The 21,194-nt window shown below is 47.8% G+C and overlaps 1 protein-coding gene across 1 annotated transcript in view; it reads left to right on the forward strand.

Annotated features, from left to right (window-relative positions):
- Positions 1-21,194, forward strand: part of LOC138454998 (very-long-chain 3-oxoacyl-CoA reductase-like) — a 266,556-nt gene that overhangs the window by 207,993 nt on the left and 37,369 nt on the right. Inside the window, exon 8 of the mRNA XM_069607112.1 lies at positions 7,510-7,591. Within this exon, the coding sequence (XP_069463213.1) occupies positions 7,510-7,591 (82 nt within the window). The remainder of the gene's footprint in view (positions 1-7,509; positions 7,592-21,194) is intronic.

The raw sequence follows: 21,194 nt of genomic DNA on the forward strand, positions 1-21,194 counted from the left end.
AGAACTTTTTCAACAATTGTTGTGTTTTTGGAACTTGCGAAACCTATTTTGTGGCCTCTTATTCCACGGCAATTTAATGATTGCATTTTTCTTAATTACACAAAATTGATCAACTTTCACAAAATTTTAAAAAGCAAAATTGCCCACTTTTGCACTTGCCTACCAAAACCTAAAACATTTGTGATTTTTTAGTGGAAATCTCCTCCACCAGCCTAGCCTAGGCTCTTCATTAGACTTCCTTATCTTCTGTTTCATGACCTGATAGAGATTGCCAACCAGGAAACGCAACAACTCACCCTGCTGACCTTGGATGCAACCAAGCCTTTCGACAAAGTGGATTGGACTTACCACGCCTCACCCTTGAGGCCTGTAGCTTTGGCGGACCTTTCGAAGAATGGTCCTAGCAAACTATCCAGTGCCCAGGACCCGGCGGAGAGTCAACGGTCTCTTATCAGATCCGATCCCGCTTACATGTGGAACAAGACAGGGCTTCCCCTGCTTTTCACTGTAGCCATGGAACTCTTGGCCCAGCGGATCCGCCGGAATTCCCGGATTAGAGGCCCACAGATAGGCCCCGCCCAACACAAAATTGCACTTTACGCAGATGACGTGTTACTGACCATCACTAACATCGCGGCTTCCATGAAGACGGCCTTAACCGAGATCCATGGCTTTGGGAGAGTGTCAGGGTTTGCTATCAACATCGGGAAATCGTTAGCCTTAGGGATGGGACTGAGCCCAGGTGTGAGGGAAACCCTAGAACAACAAAGTCCATTCCAGTGAAGTGTCAAGTCTATTTCATATTTAGGGGTTCAGATCCCCGCCCAGCCAGCAAAAGTATACCAAACAAACTTTCCCCCCCCTCTTGGAAGAAATGGAAAGGGACCTCAACCGCTGGCAGTCACAAGAAATCTCTCTCATAGGCTGCATCACGGCATGCAAGATGAATCTTCTTCCACGGTTCCTCTGCGCTTGCTCCTCTCTTCCCGCCTCAATCCCGCTCTCCCCTCTGCAGCGGCTCCAACAGAAAATAATTGACTTTATCTAGGGCAAGAAAGCACATATTCCCTGAAGAACCATGATGGGCAGCACGAAACTGGGTGGACTGGGTGTGCCAGACCTCTGCAAATACCAAATCACTGCACAGCTGGCCCACTTTCAGGCATGAGGAACTGCCCTGGGGTGCCGAAGTGGGTGGAGATCGAACAATCCCGCCTTTCTCTCCCCCTCCGCTTTCTACCGTTTATCCCCCCGCCCTACGTGGAGCTTGGCCATACATGCTGTCTTCCACAAAACAATCAATGAAGGCCTGGGATTGGGCCCGCAGGCACAAGGGTTTCCCATGGGATCTGAGCTCTTTCTCCCCTATCTTCCTTAACCCAGCCTTCTCTCTGGGCGCCTGCTCAAGGAACTTTAGAAACTGGGTGGCGGGTGGTCTTGAGTCACTGGGACAGCCCTTTGAGGGGGGCGTCCCCCGCACCTTTGAGCAATGTAAACAAACCTTCCAACTGGTGGAAACAGTCAGGTTCATCTATGGCCAACTGAGGCACTGGTGCTCCCACCCCCAGACTCGAGCGGCAGCTACCCGAACCCCCGCCCCACTGGAACTTTCCCCATGTGCACTACCGCACGCCACGGTACGCACCAGCAAAGCATCCCCATTTCTGTAGCCCACTATTACTCACCCATACTGCCGTGCCTCTTATTTGTGTAATTGGAAAGCAAACTGATCCTTACCCTAATGCACCTGGCCACTGCTATTGTTATCAGGCTTACAACACTTTAGCTGTACCAACTTGGATCTTCTTTCCTATCGCATCCATCGCTATGTCCTAGCCCTGTGCACCCCACCTACCTCATTTTGGTATCCTATTTTGCGGCACCCTACCTACACTAGCCTCTTGCCTACCTGATGGACTAGCCTATTGTGTCTTGCATAACCTATTGTACTGTACCCTATCTACATTAGCCTTTTGTCTACCTGTTGAACTAGCCTATTGCTGTTGGATAACCTATTGTACTGCACCCTATGTACATTAGCCTCTTGCCTACCTGTTGAACTAGCCTACTGCTGTTGGATTACCTATTGGACCTACTGCTGAAATTGCACCTACCTGTTTGAACATTGCATTTTTAGCCTATACTGTGATTTTTGAATTTAGGTGAACCTCTACTGTTGAAATTGCACCTACCCGTTTGCACATTGCATTTTTAGCTTATACTGTGATTTTTGAATTTAGGTGAATCCCTACTGTTGAAATTGCACCTACCTGTTTGCACATTGCATTTTTAGCTTATACTGTGATTTTCGAATTTAGGTGAACCCCTACTGTTGAAACTAGCCACCTGCACACTGCATTTCTAGCCTATACTGTGACTCTCGAATCTAGGTGAACCCTATTGTCGAAACTGCACCAACCATCTGCACATCGCTTTTCTTAGCCTATATAGTGACCCTCGAACCTAGAAATTGCCCCTCAGGGACACCCAACGCCAACTGTAACTAACTGATAGCGTTAGCGAAGCACTCACTGCTTACAACTACCCTGCCTACCATAAGTAAAAACATAAATACCCAGACCCTCCTACTCACGATTGGTGTCCTCACAATCATGGCTTCTGCTACCTCTAGCACAGGATTCTGCAACCTGTAGCTCGCTAGGTGGGTTGGACTACAATTCCCATTAACCCTCACCATTGACTATGCTAGCCAAGGCTGATGGGAGTTGTAGTCCAAAACATCTGGATTGCCAAAGGTTGCAGACCCCTGCTCTAGCACAAGCCCACCCATAGACAGAAACATGAGACTTAGGGCAAGACTACCCTGCATTTATGAACCTAAAAAAAATAATATAAACAATACCACTGCACTCCTCTCTACCCATGACTACCTGGCTAAGTGAGCACAGGCAACTAAAACAGACACCCCAAACTCTGTGCCTGCCCACTCTTACACAAAGAAGTACCCGAGCCAAAATAGACACACAATCAAACCCTCACACAATCCTAATCCTAAGAGTACCTTGACGTTAACTGGGTCGCTTATCAACACCAGATCCATGGTAGCCCATGCCACTGAAATTGCAGACATTCTAAGCAACGGTAGTCTGGACCTACTTGCCATAACAGAGACCTGGCTCCACGAGGCAGCAGGACCTACCCTGATGTTAGCTGTACCTGACAGCCACCAGATCCTCAGAGTAGATAGACCCAATGCTAAAGGCGGTGGCCTAGCCATCATCTCCATAACTACCTTGCCCATTAGGCTTGCCACCTCACCTCCTTGCGCATCCTGTGAAATACTCACAGCTAACCTGTTGTATCCAATAACCGCACGCTGACCATCCACTTGATTTACAGGCCCCCAGGACCATTAGAAACATTCGAAGATGACCTTACTAGTCTCATAGCGAATAATACTCAAAACCATTCCCAAACCTTGCTGATGGGCGATTTCAACATTGGCCTCAATGACCCAGGCAACAAACATGCCCACTCAATAACAGCCCTGCTTAATGACCACGGGCTCACCCAAAAAGTCCTCTTCCCCTACCCACATCAAAGGTAGAAACCTCGAATGGGTATCTGAACTCAACTGTAACATTGCCATCACCGACATCGTCCCACAACCTTGGACACCGCCACACTTGATCAGCCCTAAATCCATCAGTATGATACACCCCCCTCCCTACAAGAAGTAAAAAGGATATTACTGCCAAAAAACTCATCCCTCTCCTCCTCCCCGCTATTAATGGCCTGGAGAATAACACAGACCCAGACACGTTAGTGGACACCTTCAACAAAGCTATGACCACTGCCCTAGACACCATCGCACCAACCAAACTACGTAAAGGCAAGCAGGAAGTGCACTTGAATGCCTGGTTCACACCCCAACTCAAGGATCTAAGAAAGCAGAAAAGAAAGCTTCAAGCTATCTGGCACAACTCGCCTACCGACAACAATAAAGTTAAATTAGCCCAACTATCCAAACTCTATTAGAATGAAATTATCAACACAAAACAAAATCTATTTGACGACAAGCCAAATCAAACACTAAGGAACTCTTTTCCATCCTCTGTGAAATGGAATCCCCCCTACAACCAGTAGACATTGTGCCAAGGACAAGATATGGTGTACTAACATACAAAATGCCCTTCCAACTTAAAATAACAAAAAAAAAGGACTCTCTGCCCCTCTCTGTTCAACAAACACCATTGCCCTCTGAGACTAATACTATTCCGCCCGTCAGCTTCAAAACCATCTCAACCATTGATCCTGAAAAGATCATTCTCTCCCTGAAACCCTCCAACTGCAAGGGCGACAGCTGCCCAGCGCAAATAATAAAGGATGCAGCCAGAGATTTAGCCCCTTTTATCTCAAAGCTCATAAACTCTTCCTTTATATCAAACACAGTACCTACTAACCTGAAAGAATCATGGGTCCTCCCCTTACTCAAAAAACAAACCCTTGATCCATCCATCCCAACTAACTACAGACCCATCACCACCGTGCCATTCCTACTCAAAATTATTGACCCAGTAGCTTACCTACAAATTCAAGACTACCTGGAAGCCAACCATCTGCTAGGCTCTCGGCAATCGGGATTCCGCCCCCTCCATGGCACCGAAACAGCCTTGCTAGACCTTAAGACAAAAATGGAGGAGTTAAAGTAGTGGAAAAACAGCTTTGCTATTTCTACTGGACTTGTCAGCAGCCTTTGACGTGGTGGATCACGCAGTTTTATGCAGCCACCTCAGGCTTGCTGCCAACTTCACAGGGGAAGCTATAGCCTGGGTCCAATCCTTTCTAGCCAACCGGACTATGAGAGTTTTCTCTACCTCCACCTGCGCTGATCCTATCCAAATAACATGCAGAGTCCCACAGGGATCCTGTGTCTCACCCACCATGTATAACATTTTCACCAAGCCACTGTTTGACAAGTTGGACAGCCTGGGCGTCACCTACACTAATTATGCAGATGACACCCAGATCCTCATACCCGTTTCGGGAAACTATGAAGCGGACTTGGCCTTGGTGAATAAGATAGACATCCTCATTCAGGCATGGATGGCGTCCCATTGCCTCGGCCTGAATGATGATAAAACTGAGATTCTGCTCCTCGGATCGGACTCTAACCTCAAAAAACTAACCCCAAACTACGCATCCTTTAACATTGACAACAATATCATTAAGGTCATGCCTGAGGTAAAAACCCTAGGATTCTATCTGGACTCTTCTCTCGTCCTTAAGAAGCAAGTCAACTCCTTCTCCTCCACAACAGCTTACACTTGCAAATTAATCCGAGCTGCCAGACCATTCCTCTCCAGTGCCAGCTGTGTCACCCTGGCCAATGCTCTTATCATGTCTAGACTAGACTATTACAACGCCCTGTACTCAGGAGCCAACAAGTATGTCACCGACAAACTTCAAAGATTGCAAAATAACGCCTTAAGAGCAGCGCTGAACATCCCATATAGAGAGCACATCTCTAAATTCCGGAAAGAGGCCCTTTGGCTAAAAATAAAGGATAGAATCCTCCTCAAAACTATCTCTATCACCTCCAATGCCTAAACAATCTAGCACCTCTTTACTTATCGGAAAGAATCTCTAGGAGATCTACAACCCGACCCATGACATCTGCCAATACACATATGCTTGAAATCCCCAGATTTAAACTGACCATGGCTGGAGGAACTAGCTTCCCAGTCAAAGCTGCGCAATCATGGAATACACTCCCAGTTGACCTCAGACGTCCCCTACGCCAGATTTAGAATCAATGCTCTCAAATGGCTTCGACTAACGACCCATAACCACCTCCCCCCCCCTACTGTCACCCTACCCTCTTGACACTACCCCGATAACCATTGCACTTAACATCACTATGGCAACCTATACACAGGACCTGTTTGTCCATAGCTGTAGGCGTTCCCTAAATATACGCAATGTTAAGCCTGATCCTTGTCATGTATCAACTATTGTTGAGCTGGTATTCACTTCCCCCTTCGCCTTCACCACTTTCAGTAGGCTTCGGACCCACAATGCTGGCACCGCTGCGGCCTTCCAGAGTCCTATTTTCATATGTGGTGCGCATGCCCCAAGGTAAGGGTGTTCTGGTCTCAATGCCTTGCTACAATAAAGGATATCACTCAAACGACAATACCACTGGCCCCCGAGCAGGTCCTCCTGGGGATCCCGATCCCAGACTCCTACCCGAGGACAGGGCGGAGGGCAGTGTTGATAATCCACCTCCTGCTGGCAGCCAAAATGACGGTAGCATGTGTCTGGAAATCTGCAGAGGGCCCCCTGACGACCCTTTGGTGGATCAAAATCTGGGGCATCCTAATAGCCGAAAAGGTCACTGCGGCCAAAGCGGGCCTTCTCCATCGCTTTATGAACATCTGGACACCGCTGTTAGACTATGACCAGAACTAACCGGCCATGACCAGGGTAGTTCTGGCCATAGTCTATCTCATTCAGAAAATGTACCAATGTTTTGCCCACCACACTGCAAAAACTCTAATCTCCACCTCCGTGCAGAGCAATCTTGACTTCTGCTCATGCCTTCTCCTTGCCTTCCTCGCTACTCATGCCTCCCTCTAGACCTCATCTTCACTACCCGCAAACTCTCTTCAACCTTCCTCCATCCTCCCCCATTTCTACCTACCAGCCCCATGCTGTCTAGCAGATGGAATATAAATTACGAAAACCTGCTAAAATGGCATTTTATTGAGTCACATGCCGACAGAGGGAATTTCCAATAGAAACTAATGGAGAAATTCCCCAGATAGCCATGAAAAACGAGTACTTCAAATCCCCTTAATATCAATTAAAATGTGGGTTCTTAGAAATGCCTCTTTCACTACACAAAGTGCTAACATCCTTATTAGTCCTGCGTACTGTTCTTAGGGCAAATAAACCCTTCATATTAGCCAAAAGGGCAGGAACAGTTCAAGGTGGTCAATTGATTAGCTTAACATAGATGCTGACTCCACCATAGCAAAATCGTCCAATTGAAACCACCATTTCAAGAACTTGTGCTAAGATTACCTACTTCATCGCTCGATAAATAAACCTGTTTTCTTTTCCTACCTGCTGATAGAAAAGAGTAAAAAGGTTGCTGTGGAAGCAAAAAGGGCACTTTCGCTTCTTTTAATTTTGCCCACCTCTCCATACAAATTTCTCCCATCTGTAAGAAAAACCAGTGTGCGCAAATCGCCAAAGATCCCACCCACTGAACGACAATTCCACCTGGTGTGCGTGGCAAGGTATTATCCTCCATATGCTGCACAAAGCATGCAGGATATTCCGGCAGCTGATTGGCTGACATTTTATCACCACAAACCTGGTCAATATTTCGACAAATTCTCATTGGTGACTGTCGGCTGCGTTTTCATTGGTGCGTGAGCCAATTTGATGCCCCACTCCTGCTCCGCACAGGGGTATAGACTATCACTGCTGATAGCAGGTCCTCTCTTAATACCTCTGTTTTTTTTGCTTTCTTTCTTGCAGGAAGAGAGGAGCTGTCATTAACATCTCATCGGAAGCGGGAGCCCACCCAACTCCATTGTTCAATGTCTACTCATCCACAAAGGTAACATAGAGAAACAAACTGCTCTTACATCTGTTTTTTAAATGCCATTTAGCACCAGCTGTTAGACTCCTCCAACCCTGTTTTTATTTTTGTAGGTATGAATAGTGAGGCACAGTTAGACAAAGGGATTTTCCAAGCATCACGCCATTTGGTCCAATTAGGGAGCCAGAGGCGGCAGCCGGGATGCAAGTTTATGTCACATGCAGAAAAATGTGTTCCCTTGAAGCAGCTGTATTCAAACTGTGGGGGGCAACAACCAGGGGGGCACGGCTTCATGTCCAGGGGGCTGCGAACCCACTGTCGGAAAACAAAAAGAAAAACAAAATATATATTTTTGGGGGGATTCTACAATCTAGACTCTTGGAGGCTTAAATCAAAAGGGTGGTAAAAGCACACAACTGCTTTCCTATATTATCAAAAGGAATGTAGGACAGTTCTTTAGAGCCGCTTTTCCACTTTAAAGAAGAAAAAAGTGGGCTGGTGTGCTCCCTGTGTACAGACACCCCATCCCTTGGAAAAGAACCCTCACCCTCCCAGAAAGGACCCCACTTATGGAGGGGCGCTCAATTGGACCACAATCCCTTGAAAGCCACAAAAGTGGAACAAGAACAGGAAAAACAAAAAAAACAAGAGTGGGGGGGGGGAGGGAGTGCAGGAGGGAACAGGAAAGGATATAGCATACAGGCTAAGGGTTTCAAGATGGCTGCTGGCCTGTCTAGGTTACCACAGCCTCGCTGACCTTGGATGCAATATGTGTGGTTTTAAGCTCTTTGGCTCCTCCCTCCTTAATGAAAAGGTTCATTCTGTTGCCCTGCAAAACATATTTGAAATATATTGCAGGCTGCAGAATAGTTAGCAACGAGGACCTGCCCGATCTACATCCAATTCTAACAATACATTTCAAAGAGACCTTCAGACTGATATACAGGGAATGCAACTATCCTCAAGATTAAGTGCAATACCTACGCTAAGTAAAGCAGCAAGAACATCAATAATGATGGAATCCGAACCACCCCGCAGAACCATCCTTATTTTCATACCATTCACTCACTCAAAATTTAAAAAGGGGACATACATTAGAAGACATTAAAAAAATCAAGCAAGGGGAAAAGTAAGTTTCCTACCTTACAGCACATGAATCCCCAGCCAGATCTCCCTCTACAGATGGGTGCCTCCGAGGTGACTTCTGGGTCTTTAAGTGGCAAACAAATCTCACTTGTTCCAAGAAAGGACATGGGATGAAACAAAAGAAGCACAAAAATGATCCAACTTTGCAGAAAAAGCAAGATGGCATCAGGGCATATATAATGCCGCCTGTTTTTGAAGGAATCATTTAAATAACTCTATGAAGACTAAGTTAACCAGGGGTTCAGAGCTAAGGTTGTAGACCGAAGCTCTATATTCTAGATCTGGCTCAGTCAATGATCTGCTAGGACCCTCGATCAAAGTTCAGAACAATGAGGGTGCAATGGATTACAATGAGAACGATTTCTTAGATCCTGCTGCAGAGGAAGAGCAGAAAGATCATTCTTTATAACTCTGTATTGAATCCGTACTTGAAAGGAACTCTGTTGTGTCGAACTGGTCAAAGATTTGATCACTGTTCGATCAAATACCAAGATTGCATGTTCTTAACTCCTCCGATGTAGAGTGGGTGGAATTTGAAGCGGGTAAAGAAATGGGTTCTGTGATTGTGCATTTGAAGAAACAGGTCAAGAATGCAGGTGATTTTATCTGAACTTAATCATTCATGATACTTTGTTTTGACATTTTAACAATACCAATGACTGAGTTTAACTCTGATCCTTGGGAGGATAGCTGAGGGTCAACATGCTCGTCTTCAAAGAAAGACGACGCGGTGCGCAAAGGTTCAAGCCCCGGGTACGCCCTTAGAAACTTCTGGGTATTATGTGCATTGTAAATAACTAATTATAATCATAATTATAATCGTCCAAAGTTGGGAATCAGGAAGTATTACCTCAATATATATAAGAGTGAAAGTAGGTATAGTAAGTTGGACAATCTAGAGTTGAAAATGGTAAAATTATAAAAATAAACATTCTCAACGGTCAGAGCCCAAGACTGGAAGTTATCTTTGTCAGATCAGAAAATTATTTGAACATAGACTTGTAATAGTTGCCACTTATGTTACCAAGCAAAAACAAAGAGGTGATGGCTGGAAGGTTTAGACTTAATCTTAACCACTGGCAATGCTCTGGGCAACCCTCCAGACCACCGTTCTTCGCCTGCCAAGCCATTACAGAAGGGAAAGACCATATGCAAATCAGGCTTGGCCCCACCCCAAAAGGGGCAGTCCAGCCCGAACTGCTAGGCCACATCCCTTCTGCACGAGACCACAAGCATCCCCAAACATGTTTCGCCCTTGTTGGGGCTCATCAGTGAGGAGTAGCTTGGGTCTCTAGGCCCAGCAGGCACGGGACCCACGTCTGGGCATACCCGTCCCACTCGGGGTGACATAGCAAAAACAAAGAGGTGATGGCTGGAAGGTTTAGACTTAATCTTAACCACTGGCAATGCTCTGGGCAACCCTCCAGACCACCGTTCTTCGCCTGCCAAGCCATTACAGAAGGGAAAGACCATATGCAAATCAGGCTTGGCCCCACCCCAAAAGGGGCAGTCCAGCCCGAACTGCTAGGCCACATCCCTTCTGCACGAGACCACAAGCATCCCCAAACATGTTTCGCCCTTGTTGGGGCTCATCAGTGAGGAGTAGCTTGGGTCTCTAGGCCCAGCAGGCACGGGACCCACGTCTGGGCATACCCGTCCCACTCGGGGTGACATAGCAAAAACAAAGAGGTGATGGCTGGAAGGTTTAGACTTAATCTTAACCACTGGCAATGCTCTGGGCAACCCTCCAGACCACCGTTCTTCGCCTGCCAAGCCATTACAGAAGGGAAAGACCATATGCACTTATGTTACCAATGCATTAGGGATTACGCCCCTAGCAGCAACCAGTATAATCTGACCGGAGACAATCTTACCATGCTCTTGCGGTTCAATAACCTTTTAAATGATTCTCAATTATCCCCTCACCTAAAAGGATTTGAGATGATTTGCCTTCAAGAGCTTTGGTTGAAAGACAATGTATTCATTGATGGATACATTTCCTCTTTGTATCGAGCCACACAGGTTCCAAAAGGACATCCCTTGTGTGGTCCGGTTATGCTAATTAAACATTCACTATAAGTTATTGCACATTAAAATGAAGGTCATTCTTGCAGTATTAATATCTGGGGTAATTTATTAATTATTCATTTCTATAATCCACCTAAAGATATAAATTGTCATCTTCTCCTCCCCTTCCTTTCCTCTTATTCACTCACGTCTTAAATCTTTTCTTCTGAACGCTGCTCTCTAATCTTTCGGTAGCCTGACTGTATTTGATTATTTTGTGTATGATGTTCCATGACTGTACTATGTTCTAAACTTTTTTTTATTTATTGTTCTGATAATTATAACACAGTATTGTACCGTTTCTTTTTGTGCACCACGCGTTGCGACAGCACGTTTTGATTTAATAAAATACAAATATAAAATACTTAGTCTCAGAAGCAGCCTTAACCAGTGACTGGAGACTTTTGCAGGCAGCTGGAGCAAATTTAGTGTAAAAGGTAATAGTACTAGGAGAAGCTCAAAATGCCCTTGCAAATCAAAGGGGATATTATTTAGGTCATTATAGCCCCCTGAATTTGAAGAACTGCAGGTTATTCCATCAACAAAGTAATGATAAAGGGACTGAATTCTTACAAGCATGGAAGATGATTATGCCGAATGGGCGTATGGAAGGGGATATCCCTGTTTCTTGGAATTGGGCAAGAGGTCACTACATGCACACATTGGACTAGATTTTGTATCCACAACTATATGGGAAACATTGAAGACTATGCGAAATCTGAGGGTATTCTCACTCCTTTTCCCCCTGGATTTAGAACATGGGGGTGGACAAGCGAGGGAGGATCACCTGGGTAGAGGGTCCTTGGGGATTGGGAGTGAGGCATCAACGGGAGAGACGCAGTATCCCCCTTTTCCTACTGAGGGCAAATCTACCCATACCCCTCCCACAACCTCTTTTTTTAAAAAACCTTTATTTTTGTTTTTTTCTATAACACAATACAACTTCTCACGCACATTAGGGTGGAATTAACTTGCGCCATTCCCATTCCCCACTCCCCCCACCCTTCCCCCCGCACCCCTACCATGGTGTTCGGTATCAATGTCGGCACACTCCGCACCAAGCCAGTTCCTCGTTACAGAGTGATGTGGAGTACTGGGCTCAAGTGTTAACTACAGCACGGTCAATGTCTAATGAGTGCTGGCAGGGGAGGCTGGGGCATCTTCAGCTTCCTTCATCAGGAACAGTGTCAGCGGGCCCCATATGTCTGGAGGACGGGCGTGGAGAGGCAGCAGTTTGACAAAGTCTGTTTCAACATCTTGGCAGTAAAGGATGTCTTTACGCCAGGAGGAGACTGTGGGGGGCGGGCCTCGGCCCCAAGCCATGGCGACCCACCTGCGGGTGAGTGTTAACAGTAGACCTGCCAGTTTTCTTGTTGGTGCTGTTAGCATTTTTGTCATTCCCAGTAGGGCTGCCGTGTGGGCAGGTTGAATAGCTTCTCCGATGATTGCTCCAGTAGTTTCTAGAACCTGGTTCCAGAACGTGGTCAGTTTGGGACAGTCCCAAGCGAGATGGACAAAGTCGGCTGGCGGTGTCCCACATCGCTCGCATCTTGAGGGAGATTCAGGGTGGTGTTTATTCGCCTTTGCTGGTGTGTAATAGGTTTGATGAAGGAAGTTGAAGTGGATTAATTTGAGGCGTGTGTTGAGTGCAATTTTTTGTGTTTGTTTCAGGATGAACAACCAGTCCTCTTCTGAGATGGTTGTACTGAGGGACTTCTCCCATCTGGCTTTTGCACGGGAGTTGTTGGAGGTCGTGTCGGCGATGATGGCCCTGTATAATTGTGAGACCAGCCTTCCTTCTCCTTGTGTTTGTATTACGTTGTGTAGAAGTTGCCAGGTTGGAGGTTGACGTCGGAAGTTGGGTAGGAGTGCTTGAAATGTGTAGCAAGTTCTGAAATAGATAAAGGTGTCGAGCACTGTGGTCCCGCCTCTCATGTTCGCCTGCTCTGGTGTTAGGAAGTTATCTTCGGTGAACAGGTCTCCCAAGGTATTTATATGAAGCTTTTCCAACCATTGATGGAAAACCCTTTCTGACGTCAGTGGGATCCCCGGTATGAATTTGACGGGGAGGAGGGGCGAGTATCTTGTTTGTACCTCACATTTTTGAGCGAGTTTCTTCCAGATTTTATACGTCGAAAGTACTACATTCATGGTATTGTTGGAAACAGGGATCTGGCTGAAGATAACCGCCCTCAGTAAGTTGGGCGTCACCAGGGCTCGTTCCACCTGCACGTGGGGTCTGACTGTCTATGTCGAGTACCAATGGCCGAGGAATTGCGCCTGCGCCGCCCAGAAGTATTTCTCCAGGTCCGGAAGGGCCAGACCTCCGCTTGTCACTGGAAGAGTCAGTATTGAGTGCGCCACTCTGGCCGGTTTGCCCGCCCATAGTAGATCGAGGACCATGCTTTTCAATTTTTTCAGGAAGGGTTGTTGCAGTAATAAGGGAATGCTGGTGAATAAGTATAACAGCTTAGGTAAGATCACCATCTTAACTAGGGAGGCTCTTCCCCAGAGGGTTAGCGGTAAGGTTTTCCAACGAGCCACCTTCTCCTGCAATGATTTGGCGACTTCTTCATAGTTGTCATGGAACACTTCTTGGTGATTTTGTGACAGTTGTATTCCTAGGTACCGGACTTTGGATGTTTTCCACGTGAGCTGGAAGTCGTCTGCAAATGGTTTGGTCACCGAGGTCAGTGGGAACACTATGGATTTTGACTGGTTGATTTTCAGCCCGGAGGCTGCACCAAATTTGATTACCTCTCTCATAACCAGATTCAGATTATCTGCGGGGTCTCGCACGAATAACACGACGTTGTCCGCGTACAGGGAAATGATGAGTTTATGTGGACCAATGATGAGTCCCCTATGTTTTTGCTGTTCCCGAAGGTTAGAGGCAAGTGGTTCCATTACCAAGGCAAATAAAAGAGCTGATAACGGGCAGCTTTGCCTGGTTCTGCGTTGCAGATTGATGGTAGCTGACTTTGCTGACCCCACTATGATGTTGGCTTGTGGTTTGGTATATAAGAGGGATACCAGTTTAATGAAGCGTGCTCCCAGTCCCATCCTGGTGAGCACTGGGAATAGGAACGGCCACTCCACCGAATCAAACACTTTCTCAGCATCGAGTAGGACTGCGATTGCTTGCTGGGATGGATCTAATGCCTCCATGACGCCGAATAGCCTTCTGATTCCAAAGGTCATGTTGCGGCCTGGTATGAACCCTGCCTGGTCTGCAAGTACTAGGGCAGGCATCAGTGGCATTAACCTGCTCGTGAGTACTTTCGTTAATATTTTATTGTCGAGGTTTAGTAAGGAAATGGGACGGTAAGATGCGCATTGTTCTGGAGGCTTGTCTTGTTTATGCAAGAGGACAACGTTGGCTTCGCAGGTAGACTGGGGGAGAGTGCCTTTTTCTAGGGCTTCCTCGTACACAGCTGCTAGGAGAGGGGCCAAAGTATTCGCAAAAGCTTTATAGAATTCTCCGGTGAGGCCGTCCGGGCCAGGGGCTTTGAAGTTTGGAAGCGACTTGATAGCCTCAATGATCTCCTCTTGCATGACCAGTTCGTTGAGAGGCTCCCGTAGCTGACTTTCGACCCAAAACAACTCTGTGTCTTTTAAATACTCGAGTGGTAGATTTGAGTTTCCATTATGCTTGGTCTTATAGAGGTCTTGGTAATAGAGTCTAAATTCTTCTGCCATTCCCTCGTCTGTGTGTATTAGCACTCCCTGAGTGTTGCGGATGCCTTCGATTGGAGTCAGCTTGCGGTCAGCTTTTATTAATTTAGCTAGAAGGGCACCGGGTTTTTGACCCTCGCCGTACTGTCTGATTTGGCTGCGGCGGTTTAGGAATTTTATTTCTCGCTCTGCCGTGGCGTTGAATTTCTGTAGTTCCTCTCTCAGGGCAGCCTTTACTCTCGGGTCATCTGAGCTCATGTTCTGGCGTTCGAGGTTTTTAAGTAGGTCTTCACTGGTTTCCAGCTCTCGTCTGATGAGTTTGAGGATGCCGTTTTCCTTGACTTGACAGACTCCCCTTAAGAAGCACTTCAGAGATTCCCAGATCATGCTGGCGGAGGGGACTGAACCAATGTTGGCTTCTAAGAATGTGTCAATCTCTTCTCTCAATTCGGCAGCGAACACCTCGTCTTGCATGGAGCCGGTTATGAAGCGCCAGCGTTGCAGCGTGGATTTAGTATGGCAGGAGTTGAGGTTTAGGATTATCGGGGAGTGGTCAGAGAGGGTTCTTGGAAGTATGTGGCAAGGGCCATTCTTTAGAGGACCATTTGCTGAGATGAACAGGTAATCGATTCTCGAGCTCGAGTTGTGTACCGTCGAGTGGAATGTGTAGTCTCGCATTTCTCCGTTGGCCGCTCTCCATGCGTCTTTTAAATCGAATGCTCTGCAGATCTTAGCTATTTGCAGGCTGGCTTTAGATTTAGGTTGTGGTACGGTTCGTGATCTGTCTTTAATTAGGTCGAGGACCGTATTCATATCTCCTCCCCAGATTATTGTAGTCGGTTCTTGTGAGGAGAGGTGTGATAGTACCCAGCCAAAATTATTCGGGCCGTCCACATTAGGTGCGTAGGAGTTAACAAAGGTTATCCTCTTGCCTGCTATAATGCCACTCACCAAGATGGCTCTACCTTTGGAGTCTTTTGTTGTGTTGATTAGGCGAAAGTTAGTCTTCTTGTGGATTAAGATAGCGACTCCCCTGGAGTAGGACGAGTACGATGAGAAGTACCTGTGGCAAACCCAGGATTTGGCCCATGTGTGGTCTTTCCCAGGGATTAGATGTGTTTCTTGGACCATAGCCACATCGACCTCCTGTCTTCTCAGGTACTGTAGGATTGTCTGTGTTTTGGACGGGATATTACCCCCCCTTATGTTCCAAGTTGCGACAATGAATGGAGCGGGTTAATATATATGTTAGCTTTTAAACCTTCATAATCCGTCATAGCTGACGAGGCTAGCCTTGATTCAACGGCTTGGTTGCTGTTTGTGAGGTACCTATTGGACAGCTCAGCAATGCCGGCGGTGAGGTGGGAGACGGTGGGATGGCGGGAGGTTTCGGGTGGGCGGTGCAGTTTTTCCCCTCTACCCCTAGTGAACTTTTTCCACGGGCAGCCCCCAACTGGCCCGTGAGTGGTCTGTTGCAGGAGACGGTTCCTGGGGTCACCAGGTTGTCGGTTGCAATCCCTTCCCATAACAAAAACTGTGAAACAAATAGGTGCTGTGCAAGGGGCACTCGGGGCTTCCCGTTGACCTTGCCAAGCAAGGGGCCCTAGCGACCTCCCGTGGTGCACGGCCTTCGGGTGTCTGTCTTCAACGATCTTTTCCGGAACCTGAGATGAGTTATCCCCTGCTTTGTGTCATTGCCTTTGACTACCATTTAGTTTACGGAAGGTTTCTGTTTCTGTCTCTTTGTGGGCGTGCCTGATTGGGGTTAGGTCTGGAGCAACCTGCGCGCTCCAGGAACTCGTTAGCCTCTTCTGGAGATTGGAAGAAGTGGACCTTACCTCCGTGTTGGATCCTGAGGCGAGCTGGGAACAACATGGAGTATGTGATCTGGTTCTCTTAAAGCCTCTGCCGGGTGGATGTGAAGGATCTTCTCTGGGATTGGACTGTTGGCGAGAAGTCTGGGAAAAAGTGGATTCTGTTCCGTTCATGGTATATTTCCCCCTTCTCACGGGCCAGGCGAAGGATGGCGTCCCGGTCCTTGTAGTTTAGCAATTTAGCAATTATCGCCCTGGGGGGCCCCACCGGGATTGGTTTAGTGGCAGGGATCCTGTGCGCTCTTTCTACATCAAAGAGAGGGGAGAGCGCATTGTGACCGAACAGAGTGGTACATAGTGTCTCTACAAAATCCTCCATCTTTGTTCCAAGGTGGCTCTCTCCCGCCCCGACTATCCTGATGTTGTTCCTACGGGAGCGACCCTCCAAGTCTTCGCACCTGGCGATAGTTGTTTTCACTTGGGATTCTAGCTGGATGAGTCTAGTCTCTAGGTTTGATGTGCCGTCGTCAAGGCCAGACACACGCTGCTCCACCTCAGTGAGCGATCTCGGAGTGCATGTCCAGTCGATGCTGGAGGAGATCAACCTTCGAAGCGAGACCATCCATTTTACCATTTAAGCACCAATGCCAGCTTTCAGCTCTAGGAGAAGGGCCTTAATATCGGTGGTCACTGTTGTGTCTTCCATTTGGGGTTCACTGGCTGAGGGGGATTCCACTTCCTCTTGTAGTCTTGGGGTTTTTGGGGCGGTGCCTGCCTCAAAATTGAGTTTTCTTTGTGATCTGTCCGTCTTCCCCATTTAGCCTGCTGTGTTGTGGAGATGATCTCAGTTTTGGGCTGCGACTGCAACTTGGAGGTCGTTACCCTTCAAGGGAGCGTGGTTAGTGTCGCGGAGAGTGTGGTGGCACCCAGTTGACAGATGTGTCTGTGGGGCTTCTGTGTGCGGCTTGACCCCGGCTTCAAGCGGCTTCTGCTGAAATGTATATAGACTCACTGCCGTGATGTTCGGTGTCCAGAGAGCTTTGCCACCTGAGGAGCAAGAGGCACATCTGGTCTGTCCTTTCGGGTTTTATTGTGGTGGGGTGGAAGCCGCCACACTACCATGACTGGGAGGAGAGACTCGCGTTAGCTGTGCTGTATCCGAGTTGCCAGAGGGGAGGTTCACCATTCAATGCTCTTCTGGGGGGGGGGCAAGGCCAGCAGAGACACTGGGGGGAATTCGAAGGGAATATCTTATGATTAACAGAGCACCTTGCCCCCTACGCTTATGTGCTGGTGAGCGGAGTCCAGGGGCCAGCCAAATGGGCACACCAACAAGGACTGGCTGCCTCAGGAGGAAGGACCATCGTGAAAAATTGATTTGCGGCGGGGTCTGCCGCCAGGCTACGGTCTGTGGAGGCTGGATTCACCTGGTATTCTGGCCAGGCTGGGTGAAGTCTATGTGTGTCTGGGACCGCCCCGGATGGATTGATGGTAGGGGTCCCAGCGTAGTCCCAGCACACTCGGGCCGCGGGTCACTTAGGTCACTGGGGGGTCTAGGATGACAGAAACACAGCTGGAGACCTCTGCCCCCCGTCGCACACCCTGTACCTGTTCACGAGGCGGACGATGCTTGCAGGCTGCTCACCTAGGCTCTCTGGCCGCGGGCGACGTTGTCAGTCTGTGCGGCCCCGGGGCTGCAGCGCCACGGCTCCGACGCCACGGCCCCTCGGTCTGGACCTTTCAACCTTGCGACTCGGGTCCGGTCACCGGGGGGAGGCCGCGGGGGCGGTGTTGGCTCCCGGGTCGCCCAATGAGCCTCCGGCGCCTGCGAGGCAGCATCACCACCGGCCGCGTTCCACGGGGCCATGGCTGCGGGTCTCTCCTCCCGGTCCGCCGCCGCCGATGCGCCAGCGTTCCCAGCTCCACGGGATGACGAGGGAATGGAGCGGTTTCCCAGTCTTGGTGTCCGCCCGCATGCCGGCAGTCCCTTCCCCTCTGCCCAGCCCGCCGGCCGAGTTCGGCACCTCGCCTCGCGGCTTCTTACAGGCCCACTCTCCCAACGTGGTCTCAAGACTGGAGGGCTGCATTTCACCGCAGGGCCATGCGATTTGGCTGCGGTTTTGCACAATTCTGTAGAGGGACCTTCTGGCAGAGTAGAAATGTCTTTGTCAAGGCAAAGGAGATCCGGAGTAACAAGGATTAAACAGGATTTATTTCAGGCCGTGCGGGAGCTCGTTAGAATGCGGCCATCTTGTTTGGCCCTCTAGCGCCCTCTTCCAACAACCTCTTTAGGGTGCGATAAAACATCTTCCCGCATTTTCCCACAGGTAACATCTACTGGTACTTAGACACAACATTTCCCCCTTTCCAGTTATACATCATCACACTCTCTCCCAGCCTTTTGGGGGTCTTTTCAATCTTATCCCGTTCCCCCTCCCCATTTCCAACACATACTGGGTCGAGGAAGTGGCGACCGAGAGCAATGAAGATTACCCTTGGGAACACCATTGAGATGCAAAAAGAGGCCTACTACATACCACCACTAGGCTGTCCCATTAAATCCAGCCCTGACCACACACTTGCAGCCCATTGATACAACACAGGTGTATAAAAGCAGACTGCTGAGAGAGCAGAGGGAGAAGCAATTTGGTGAGCTGAAGGGAGGCATGGCTGGGACCAGCAGGTGATCCCCTTCTCAATTCCAAGCCAGGTTCTGCCAGAATCATAGAGCGAGCAGGGGATGCCGCCTGGACCGGAGAAGTCAAGGAGCAGAGAGGGTCAGGTGCCGAAGCCTGGAGGAGAGCGGGATGCGGGTACACTGGGCCAGTGTCTGTGAGGGGCTGCAGCATGGCGAGGGAACCGTGTCTCCAACGAGCCGGAGTGAGGCTGCCTGCATCCTGCTGGAGACGTTCAATGGAGTGCTCATTCCCGTGAGACCTGTACCAGCCCCAATGGTGTCTGAGGGGCAGGTGGTGAGACCCTGATCTCAACCCTGTGGGACCTCCTGTCAACGCGACGCTGCCCGGTGAGACTCATGAAAGTTAATGAGAGAGAAACTCTGGAGCTTGTGTGTGACTGCAGCGGAGTGGGAGGAAGGCACTGAAGTAAAGCAGCACGAAGCGAAAGGCAAGTGACAGATTGTGAAAAGGCATAAAGCAAGAAAGCAAGCAGATAGAATGTAAAGCAGCACGAAAGAAAGAAAGCCGAAAGCAAGAGAGGGAAAACCAGCAGAAAGTCCGAAAGAAAGCTTGAAGGAAAAGGCACCAGGGGCGCTGAAAAGAGAAGGAAAGTGAACAGTAAGCAATATAAGAGAAAGAAGGGTGCAAGTGACCTGAAGCAGGAAAAGGGTGCAGGTGACGTGACAGATTTGAAAAGGGAAAGTAAAAGAAAGAGGAAGTGAAAAGAGGGTGCGAGCAACCCGAAGGTGAATACAAGAAAGTGCAAGCAGCACGAGAAAGTGACAAGAAGGTGCAAGAATGCACAGCCAAAGGAACAGAAGGTGTCAGGGGCACGATAAAGGCAAGAGAAGTGTGTAGGAGGCACTGCAAGATAAAAAGAGGGTGCAAGTGTGCACGATAGAAAAGAATGCGCGCAGGACACACTGAAGTGGAAAAGAACAGAGTGAAAGAGGCAGAGAAGAGAAAAGGTGCAATAAGAAATGTACAGAGAGCAAAGGGACCTGCATATATGAAAAAGTTGAAGGGGCCTGGGACCCATGTAATAAAGAAGAAGAAATACTTGAAACACAAGCATTGCCTCAGCCAAAAGGAAGCCAGTATTGTTTCAAGGAAAGGCACAAAGGTGAATAGAAGGGTGCATGTGACGTAAAAGTAAAATAAAAGTGTATCCTAACTAGGAGAACTTTGTTTAAAGATGAAAGGGGCCTAAGCTTGGGGAAGGAAACCCTGGGAGGCCTAGGAAGAATTGGGTAAGAAGCAAAAGATACATTCTGACCACAAGAATTTTGTTTTTTTGTTTGTTAAACAATGCAAGGGGCCTAGGCTTGGGGAAGGGAACCCTTACAGTCCTAACAAGAGTTGTGCAAGAGACATAGTTGAACTCTGTAAAGAGAGGCCTACGCTTGGGGAAGGGAACCCTAAAAGGCCTAATAGACATGAACTTTTATTTTGGGAAACCGAGAGGCATAAGATTGGGGAAGAGAACCCCAAGAGACCCAACATTGTGATCTTTGTTGATTTTCTGCAAGAGCCTTGCATGGAAGGTTCCAGGGCTCCCCTTTTGGATTGAGCTATCGTGCACTGGCAGAACTACACCCATTGGTTAGACTATCTGAATCCAGCTGTGGTTTACATTTACTTTTCTTTGAATCACTATTTCTTTATGAAACTTCCCATTTTATTTTTCAGAGAGTGAGGGCCAGCATAGGCTTAGACACCAACGGATTTTGGTTTTTGGACTTTTAGACATCGACGATCCTTAGAAAGAAAGATCAGTTGAGGGAATAATCCCTTTAGAGTTAGGGCCAGTTAGGCATTCTACCAACCCAACCAAGCTTATAAATAAAGGTTTTCCAACTCATTTCTTTGAGTCTGGACCTCTCTTGATACATGTCTCACAAGAGTTAAACATGATTGAAATAGGCCCAAGTAATCATAAAAACCTAAGCTTAAAATGAGTCTGGGAAATAGAAACTTCAAGAAAGATATGCTGACGTTTTGGAAGTAAACAAAGGGAAACATTGCAAAAAGTGAGTGATTGGTTATCGCAATTTTCAGCCAATAGCAGGTATTTATTTTCAACTTTCTTTATTGCCATTTCATCAAGGTTACATTAGTATTGTTTCACGATTAGTTTGCCATTGATATCGAGCTTGCTTATGTTGTATAAGAGGAACAATATCATAAAATAAAGAACAAGAACAACATTAACTGTCTCCTTGTGCTTAGTCATTTAGTTTG

Source organism: Ambystoma mexicanum, chromosome 1p (assembly GCF_040938575.1).
Source record: "Ambystoma mexicanum isolate Mex_15411 chromosome 1p, UKY_AmexF1_1, whole genome shotgun sequence".
Classification (NCBI taxonomy): Eukaryota; Metazoa; Chordata; class Amphibia; order Caudata; family Ambystomatidae; genus Ambystoma; species Ambystoma mexicanum.